We start from the raw sequence: 9,757 nt of genomic DNA, 5'->3' as shown, positions 1-9,757 counted from the left end.
TATATATATATATATATATATATATATATATATATATATATATATATAATTTATATATATATAAATTAAATTGTGTGTGTGCGTGCACATGCACGCGTGTATGCACTTATCTGTATGAGTACCACCTGAGTACATTGTCCAAGGAGGCCAGAGAAGGGTGACAGAGCCCCTGGAGTTGAAGTTACAGGTGGTTGTCAGCCATAAAGTGTGTGCTGGGAAACACCTGGGTCCTCAGGAAGAGCAACTGCTGTACCATCTCTCCAGCCCCCTTTTAATGTTGGGTTTTGTTGCTGTTATTGTTTTGGTTTTCTGACAGTGGTAGTTTTTTCCTGTTGTGTATGGTATGTGTGTTCGCATGTGTGAGTGTGTGATAGTGTGTAGGGGCCAGCTGTTGACGCCAGCTGTCCTCCTGATTACTTTCCATCTTGATTATTTTTTTTAATATTTATTCATTATGTATACAATATTCTTTCTACGTGTATGCCTGCAGGCCAGAAAAGGGCACCAGACCTCATTACAGATGGTTGTGAGCCACCATATGGTTGCCGGGAACTGAACTCAGGAACTTTGGAAGAGCAGGCAATGCTCTTAACCGCTGAGCCATCTCTCCAGCCCCCCATCTTGATTATTAAGGAAGGGTCCCTGGCTGAATCCAGAGATCATTGGTTCACTGGTCCACGGGAGCCAGCTTGCTCTGGGGTTTATTCCCTGTGCTGTAATTATAAGTGAGCTACGCTGTCCACGTTGCCAGGCCCAAAGGGTACCCCATTTACCCCGTAAAAGGGCACGCCCACTGACTTACTCCACAGTTCAGTCTAGGCTGAGCTCAAGCTGGACTCTAGAAGGATTTCTGGCGGTTAGCCAACGTGCCCCAGGAACTCATAAAGCAGCTCCCGTCTGCCCAAAGAAGTCAAGTCCCAAGCCAGTCAGTAATGGCGCATGCCTTTAATCCTCAGGAGACAGAGGCAAGTGGATCTTTGTGAGTTCAAGGCCAGCCTGGTCTACATGAGCTGGTTCCAGGATAGGCACTAAAACTACAAGGAAACCTTGTCTCAAAAAACAAAAACAAAATAAAGTCAAGTCCCTTGCCTGTGGCAAAAGGGACAGTTGCCTCTTTGGGACCTAAAGCCTGTGGGAACTGGGCAGGAAAGAAACCCCAATAAGCAGGCCCTCATGCTACAGCCTCTCTATTACTGACATCTGCAGTGCCTATCTATGTATCCAGGCCCATGCTTGCTCCAGGCTCCTTCAGTCCTTAGGTATTAGACATCTCAAAGCCCACCCTGGCCCTTCTCACTCCTCCTCTACCCCGAACTCCCAAGCTACTCCAGTTCACTGCCTCCCCTCCCTCCAGCTGCTCATCCTCCTTATCACCCACCGGACTCTTCCATGCCCCTGCCTTTCCTAGCCCTGCCTGTGCCCAGCCTGCTTCATTCTCCCCCTGCTCTAGAATCTTCCAGATGGCTCTGGAGTGACCATTTCAGGGGTCTCTTTACTTCGTCCTCGCGTACACACCTGACGCATTATGAGGGCTCTGCGGCCCTGAACTCCAGTCCTCAGTGTTGCACGTGGGAAGTGCTTCGCCTGATGTGCTTCTGACCTCCCCAACCCCAAACCCCAAGTCTCATCCCAGGCTAATGTACACTGACTGTTCACCATGCGACAGGCCCTTTTCCATACAGGTCACATTAATTAACCCATTTGGCCCATATAAGACCTGGAATTAAAAGGACGATTATCGGGGGCTGGAGAAATGGCTCAGTGGTTAAGAACACTGACTGCTCTTCCAGAGGTCCCGAGTTCAATTCCCAGCAACCACATGGTGTCTCATAGCCATCTATAATGAGACCCAGCGCCCCCTTCTGGCCTGTGGGCAAACATGGAAGGAATGCTGTACACATAATAAATAAATAAATCTTAAAAAAAAAAAAAAAGGACAATAATCTCTGTCTCACAGTGGAAGATAATGGAACCGAACACTGCACAAACTGCTGGGGCTGCAGCTCGGTGGGGAAGGCCTTGCTAAGCATGAGGCCCTGAGTTCCATCCCCAGCACTGAATAAATTGGGTAGATGTAGCCTTCATGTACCTCCAGCATTCAGGAGGTGAAGGCAAGAGAATCAGATGTTCAAGGTAGGGCTGTGAAGATGTCACAGAAGGCAAAGGTGCCTGCCACCAAGCCTGACCACCTGATTTGGTTCCTTGGGACCTGCATAGGTAGAAAAAAAATCTGCTCCTACAAATTGTCCTGTGACTTCTCTCTCTCTCTCTCTCTCTCTCTCTCTCTCTCTCACACACACACACACACACACACACACACATTTTTAAAATAAATAATATAATCTAAAAAATTTAAGAAGTTCACTATCATCCTTGACTGCAAAGTAAGTTGATGGTCAACTTGGACTACATAAGACTTGCCTCAAAAACAGAAAAAGAGGGTTGGGGAGATGGCTCAGAGGTTAAGAATACTAACTACTCTTCCAGAGGTCCTGAGGTTGGTTCCCAGCAACCACATGGTGGCTCACAACCATCTGTAATGGGGTCTGGTGCCCTCTTCTGGCCTTCAGGCAGAATATCCTTCTTGGGTCTCTGATGGGGTTGAAGACTAGATAGTGATAGCTACAGTTTTCCTTGTTACCAAATTCAGAAAAGAAACTCACAAAAAAGGTGTAACATGTATAATGTTGAAAGACATAAAAGCTTAAGTAAACACCTAAGAAAATGTTTTAAAGTCTCAAAAGACATTTTTAGGTTAGGAATAAAATCATGATAGAAAGTGATTTAGGTATAAAACTTTGGACTCATCAAGATAGAATAGATAATAGAGTAATTTCTCCAAATTTGCCAAATACAAATGAACTAGATATTATAAATGTAATTCTTACCTGATAATTGTTTTTACTGTATAGTTTTACTATGTTAGAGTTGAAACCTTTCCTTTTTACTTAGACAATACTTGATGATGGTTCTTATTGTATATTAAAACTATGGTAGAGTTAAAATGTTTCCTTTTTAATTAGACAAAAAGAAGAACTGCTATGGGACATTTGTTTACACTGTAAGGATGTGCTTCTGCCTAAGGCACTTTCTGATTGGTTTAACAAAGAGCTAAATGGCCAATAGCTAGACAGGAGAGAATAAGCAGGATTTCCGGGCAGAGAAACTGGACAGAAGAATCTAGATGCATGGATTTGCCATCAAGACATGGAGAGGAAACTGGAGGTGTGGGATTGGAGAAAGGTAACAATGCTATGTAGCAAAATGTAGGCGAATATAAATGGGTGAATTTAAGTTATAACAGGCAGTGAGAACAGGCGTAAGCTAGGGTCGAGCTTTCATAGCTAAGTCTCCAAGTCATTATCTATGAGCTGGCTACTCAAAGAAAAATCTAACAAGAAGCAACAGTAGACTCAAGTTCTCAAGGCTTGGAGCATAAGCCGCAGGATCTGCCAGCCCTGCGCCCACACTATGACCGCTCAGAGTCCCAGGACTGCCAGCTGTGGATCAGCTTTTCCTTGCCTGCCCACAGTTCCTATGCAGGTGAACAAAAGGACCCGAGTCAGCTGTTGGGAACAGTTTGAGTCAGAAGACCAGAGACGGCAGGATGAGAGGGGGGCTGAGGAAGAGTGCTAGGCGCTCATCTTGGCTGAGAGCTTGGAATTTAGCAAATAAAACTATCGCATGCTAAGTCCACTTTGGTTCAAGATAATTGGCGAAAGATTGCACAGGAGGTGTTTATATAGTTAAAAAAAATTCATTATCTGAAATCCAAATGTAAGTTTATATTTATTTGGCAGCCCTTCTTTTTTTTTTTTTTTTTTTTTTTTTTTTTTTTTTTTTTTTTTGTTTTGTTTTGTTTTTCGAGACAGGGTTTCTCTGTGGCTTTGGAGCCTGTCCTGGATCTAGCTCTGTAGACCATGTTGGTCTCGAACTCACAGAGATCCGCCTGCCTCTGCCTCCCGAGTGCTGGGATTAAAGGCGTGCACCACCACCGCCCGGCTTGGCAGCCCTTCTTATAGGTCAAGCAAGAGTCTGACATCCTGATGCTGTGGTATTGAAGAGTTGTCATGAGCAGGGAGTTCAGCATCTGACTAGATGAGACTGGGCATGCTCAGGGTGGTACAACAGGGGACACACGATCTGATTAGAATTCCATGTAGATCCTACTGACTGCAGGTTGCACAAAGAAGTGCACTAAGAAGCAGGAAGCTCAGAAAGCAGTTGCCAGGGTCCAAGTGCTGGGATTAAGGTGTGTGCCACCACCACCCAGCAAAAACTTCAATTTTTAAAAATAAATAGACTATTTCTTCAAGGTAATTGTGAAGGCACACAACTCTTATCCTAACACATGGGAAAATGAGGCAGGATGATGGAGGCTAGCCTGGCACTACATAATAAATTCTAGGCCATCTTGGCTATGTAGAAATAGTTGGTGTCAAAACTAGAACAAATAGCCGGGTGATGGTGGCGCACGCCTTTAATCCCAGCACTCGGGAGGCAGAGGCAGGCGGATCTCTGTGAGTTCGAGACCAGCCTGGTCTACAGAGCTAGTTCCAGGACAGGCTCCAAAGCCACAGAGAAACCCTGTCTCGAAAAACCAAAAAAAAAAAAAAAAAAAAAAAAAAAAAAAAAAAAAAAAAAAAACTAGAACAAATAAACACCAGCTGTGATACAGACTACTAGATAAGTTCCAGGCCAGCCTGGGCTACAGAACACCCTACTTTAAACAAAACAAAACATAAATAGTGTATTATGTATGTATAAAAGTGTGTATGAATATACATACATTGTGTAACAATTTGCTCAAACTGAAATAGCACCTCCAAATACGCCCTAGGAGAGATGGAGGATGCAGGAGGCTCCAGGGACTCAGGAAGTAAACAACACTTACAAGTCTAAGCAATCTGTTTGTTTTTTTTTAATATTTATTTATTATGTATACAATATTCTGTCTGAGTATATGCCTTCAGGCCAGAAGAAGGCACCAGACCCCAATGCAGATGGTTGTGAACCAACATGTGGTTACTGGGAATTGAACTCAGGACTTTCAGAAGAACAGGCAATGCTCTTAACCACTGAGCCATCTCTCCAGCCTCCAGGTCTAAGCAATCTGAAACCTGTAAGTTTCACAAGCCCCATCCCCAGAGTTAGACAAGCAGCAAACTGACCCACCCGCCTAGCTGCCTGGAAGAGAGTCTTTTGTGATCTTCACCCACCTGAGATGAAAGGGAGCCTGGCCAAAGTTAGCACACAGCACTTCCGATTTCACTTTGTGACAGGGTCCCCCAGTAGCCTAGGCTAGCCTCCAGCCTGTTGGTTATCCTGCCTCAGCTTCCCAAGGGCTGGTCACAGCCTGCTAGAACTTCGTTTTATTTTGGTAAGACAGTCTCTCTATATAGCTATGACTGTCCTGGAACTCTATGTAGACTAAGTTGACCTCCAGTTTACAGAGGTTCTCCCTGCCTCAGCCTCCGGAGTGCTGGGATCAAAGGTGCATGCCACCAAACCGGGCTAGATTTCTTTTTTTAATCAAAGGAGTTGGAAATTCTGATAATCTGCAAGAAACTCCCCCCCCCAAAAAAAAACAAACAGGAAAAATAAACACCCCTGGGGACTAAACATCTCTGGAGGATTCTTGGGGCAAGCGCGATTAGGCGTTTAGAAACAGTACCTTGAGGGTCGCCAGCAAGTTAAATATTTTTCCCCCTCTGGCATGTAGTGGTAGGGCTTCCTAGAGTTTACTTAGCATATTTTAAAAATCTGTTTCTTGAGCCGGGCGATGGTGGCGCACGCCTTTAATACCCGCTCTCCTGGGGCAGAAGCAGGTGGATCTCTGTGAATTCCAGACCAGCCTGCTCGACCAAGTGAGTTCCAGGCAAGCCTGTTACACAGAAAAACCCTGTCTCAAAACAAAACAAAACAACAACGAATAAAAAACCAAACCAAAAAAAATCTTTTTTTTTGACACCAGGCCACTTTCTGAACGCATCTTTCGGCTTCCATTAGCTGACGGGCAAAGAGCAGGGAAGCAGAAGCAAAGATTTCTGCTCAGTGCAGCTGATCCGGGAGTCCGGGAGGCGTGGCCTCGGGGGCGGAGCTTTGGCACGAAGTCCAGGCCCCACCCACCGGGCGGTGTTCGGTGGCTCCCTTTCCGCCCGCCAGGGGTCGCCGTTTGGCTCGAGTTGCTTTTTCTCCAGTGGCGAAAGCGCATCCCTTCGTGTCCTTTGCTCTCGCGAGAGAAAGCGCAAAGACTGATGGGAGGGATGCGCTGGCTGCAGGCCAGCCAAAATGGCAGCCCTGGAAGAAGAATTCACGTTGTCTACCGGAGTCTTGGGCGCCGGGCCTGAAGGATTCCTAGGTGTAGAGCAGACTGACAAAGCCGACCAGTTTCTAGTGACGGACAGCGGCAGGACTGTCGTCCTCTACAAGGTGAGGGCGGCGGGAGCGGCCGGGTGTCGGTCGCCTCTGTCCGAAGCCGGGGGCGGGTGGCTCGAATTTCTCCTAGCTTGGGACGGAAAGCCGGGAGCGGGCCTGACAGAGCCCCGTGGTCCCGCGGTGGGACGCCGAAGGAGGCTCGGAAGCTGTTTTCTGAGAGGACTGACGTGTTTCCGAGTGACAGGCGGCAGTGTCTTGATGCACGTGGGACGCGCTGGGAACCCATGCCTCCCCTTCTCTTCTCCCAGAGCTTGACCCAGGGGCTTTCTGTCCCCCTGCGGTTTGCTTGCCGAGGGGTCGGGCGGAGATTGAGCGTCAGAGGGTGACAACTGACCGGTCGAAAATGTTACCGCTTCACGCTCCGCTCCTTGGTTGTCGGGAGGGGGTTGACGAGACAGAGTCCTTAGTATTCTGGAAAGATTTGGCAATTCACACTGCGAAGCCCGGATTTGAGAGCCAGAATGCCACAATCTCCTCGCCTGCATTGCAGCCTGATTCCTGGCCCAGCACACTTACACCTTGCTAATAGGAATCATTTAAAAAGTAGGTTTTTAATCTGGCATTCTGAACAGTTTCTTGTGTCGTTAAACAGTTACCCACCTGCTGGGGACAGTCTGCCAGCAATCCCCTCTACACTGTTGGTTTAGATTCCCTCAAACTGCTCTGTCTTTAGGCTCTCCGCTGATTGGACAGTTTCTGCAGAGGAATACAGTAGGTGATGGGAATTGAGTGGACTGGACCCCACTTAAACCAACCTAACTTTCCTTGCCTCTGTTCCACCTGTAATCAATACAGTTTTAAATGTATCATTGTTTATAAACAATGTCTCAAATGAATTTGTTTAGTTTTAGTGAAGAGTTTTGGGAATGTTTTGTTTATTATTTGAGACCTGTCCGGATTTGGATTTGCAATCCGTCCCCCCAGAGCTGAGGCTACCACCATACCTAATTTTTGCTTGTGTGTTGTTTGTTTGTTTTTAAAGAACACGTTTATCACCATAGCCATTATTAAGTGTACATATAGTGAAGTGTATTTACATTACGTTGTTTACATTACATATTTACATTAGTGTACAGCCGTCACCTGTATCCGTCTCTAGAACTCTTCATCTTATAAAACTGAAAATCTAAACGCATCAATAGTTCGGAGGGTTGATGGGTTAGCTCAGCTGGTAAAGGCACTAGTCACCAAGTCTGATGACCTGAATTCAGTGCCCCGGATCTACATGATGGGAGAAAAAGGACTGACCCCTGAAAGTAGTTCTCTAGCCTCTGAACTCATATATGTGTGTGCATACACAAATAAATACATACATGTAATTAAAAATACATAGTAACTCTCTATGCTGGAAGTTGAGTCCAGAGACTCTGGAGTTTGAGGCCAGCCTAAACGACACAGAAAGACCATCCCCAACAAATAAGAAATAACTATTCCTCCAGCCCCTGGTAGCCCACTCTGTCAGTCTTAATTGTTTTAATTTAGGTACTTCATAGATTAGGAATCGTGTTCAATACTGTCATTCGGTGGCTTCTTTTCTTGTTTGGTACATCTAATTGTTCTAATGTCTGAAACTGAAGTCTTGAATTTTGTATTCTTTTGCCAGGTTTCCGATCAGAAACCCTTGGGCAGCTGGTCAGTGAAACAAGGTCAGACTGTGACATGCCCAGCTGTGTGCAACTTTCAGACCGGAGAGTATATAGTGGTACATGACCATAAGGTAAAGTTAAAAGTGTGTTAGTGTGTGTAACATGTAAATAGGCGATAGAGGACTAATTAAAGTGTACTTTGATTTTAAGGTTTTGAGAATATGGAGTAATGAAGATGTAAACCTGGATAGAGTATTTAAAGCTACGGTAAGTCTTTATGTTTTCTGACATATTTAATTATTGGTGAAATGGAATAAGCCGTAATCTCACGTTTGTTATTTTCTATATTGCCTCTGGGCAAAGGAGCCTATGACTGTAGAGAGTTTTCCCTTCCAGCTGTTTTCTTATAGATCATGATAGCTATCTCAGCTCACCTCTTAGTAGGTTAGAAAACGCGGCTTTATTATCCCATAAAGACTGATGGTTTAGATAGTTAACCAACGGGGCTGGAGAGACTACTCTACAGTTAGGAGCATTTGCTGCTCCTGCAGAGGACTGGAATTCAGTTCCCAGCACCCACATGATGACGCACAACCACCTGTAGAGAATCTTGATGCCTTCTTGGGCCTCTGTAGTCTTCTGCCTGCACATGGTGCACACACATATATACATGTAAATGTTTTAAAAAATAAATAATGTTTGGAGTTTGGAATAGACCCTACAAAGTTTCTATATTGTACATTTTAAGAGCAATATGTACTCCAAAGCTACAGAGAAACCCTGTTTCGAAAAACAAACAAACAAAAAAATAAAAACAATATGTAATAACCTAAAAAAGAACAATAATTAGGTATTTATATTCTGTTAGTGACCTAAAGTTTGCTGATTTTTCTTAGTGATAAAAATTAGGATCTCAAAAAAAATCTTTTTTTCTTTTAAATGAGCATTGATATTTTGCTTGCATACCTGTGTAAAGGTGCCAGATCTCGTGGAACTGGAGTTACAGACAGTTGTGAGCTGCCATGTAGATGCTGGGCATTGAACCTGGGTATTCTGGAAGGCCAGCCAGTGCTCTTAACCATTGAGCCATCTTTCCTGCCCCCATATACATTTTTTTTAAAAAAATTTATTTATTTGTATTTTATGAGCTTGGTATATTGTATGTATGTCTGTGTGGAAGCATCAGATCCTCTGCAACTGGAATTACAGACAGTTGTGAGCCACCTTGTGGATGCTAGGAATTGAACCTGAGACCTGGAAGAGCAGCCAGAGCTCCTAACCTCTGAGCCATTTCACCAGCCAGCCCTTGGTGAATACTTTTAATCCCAGCACCCTGGAGGAAGAGATAAGCAGATCTCTCTGAGTGTGAGGCCAGTGTGGTTTATATAGAAGCTTCAGGCCAGCCAGGTCTATGTAGTTAGACCCTGTCTAAACTAATTTCTGTTTCTAAATGTCTAACCTACAAAGTTGTGTGTGTCTGTGTATAAAATAATTGATGCATTTTGGGCTAGAAAGGTGGCTCAGTGGTTAAGAACACTGGCTCTTCTTCCAGAGGACCCTGGTTCAATTTCCAGCACTTGGGGGCTGGAGAGATGGCTCAGCGCTTAAGAGCATTGCATCCTCTTCCAAAGGTCCTGAGTTTAATTCCCAGCAACCACATGGTGGCTCACAACCATCTATAATGGGGTCTGGTGCCCTCTTCTGACCTGCAGGCATACACACAGACAGAATAC

At 44.8% G+C, this 9,757-nt stretch overlaps 1 protein-coding gene across 2 annotated transcripts in view; it reads left to right on the top strand.

Annotated features, from left to right (window-relative positions):
- Positions 1-6,234: 6,234 nt before the first annotated feature.
- The window catches only part of Nol11 (nucleolar protein 11), a 22,298-nt gene continuing 18,775 nt past the window's right edge, over positions 6,235-9,757 (top strand). For both annotated transcript variants that reach the window (XM_005350430.3, XM_005350429.2), the window contains exons 1-3: positions 6,235-6,432; positions 8,042-8,155; positions 8,235-8,291. In XM_005350430.3, coding sequence (XP_005350487.1) covers positions 6,292-6,432; positions 8,042-8,155; positions 8,235-8,291 — 312 coding nt within the window. In that variant the 5' untranslated portion in view covers positions 6,235-6,291. The remainder of the gene's footprint in view (positions 6,433-8,041; positions 8,156-8,234; positions 8,292-9,757) is intronic.

The sequence above is a fragment of the Microtus ochrogaster genome, chromosome 7 (assembly GCF_000317375.1).
Source record: "Microtus ochrogaster isolate Prairie Vole_2 chromosome 7, MicOch1.0, whole genome shotgun sequence".
Classification (NCBI taxonomy): domain Eukaryota; kingdom Metazoa; phylum Chordata; class Mammalia; order Rodentia; family Cricetidae; genus Microtus; species Microtus ochrogaster.
The sequence above is the reverse complement of the archived record's forward strand: the minus strand, read 5'-3'. Positions and strand labels throughout refer to the sequence as shown.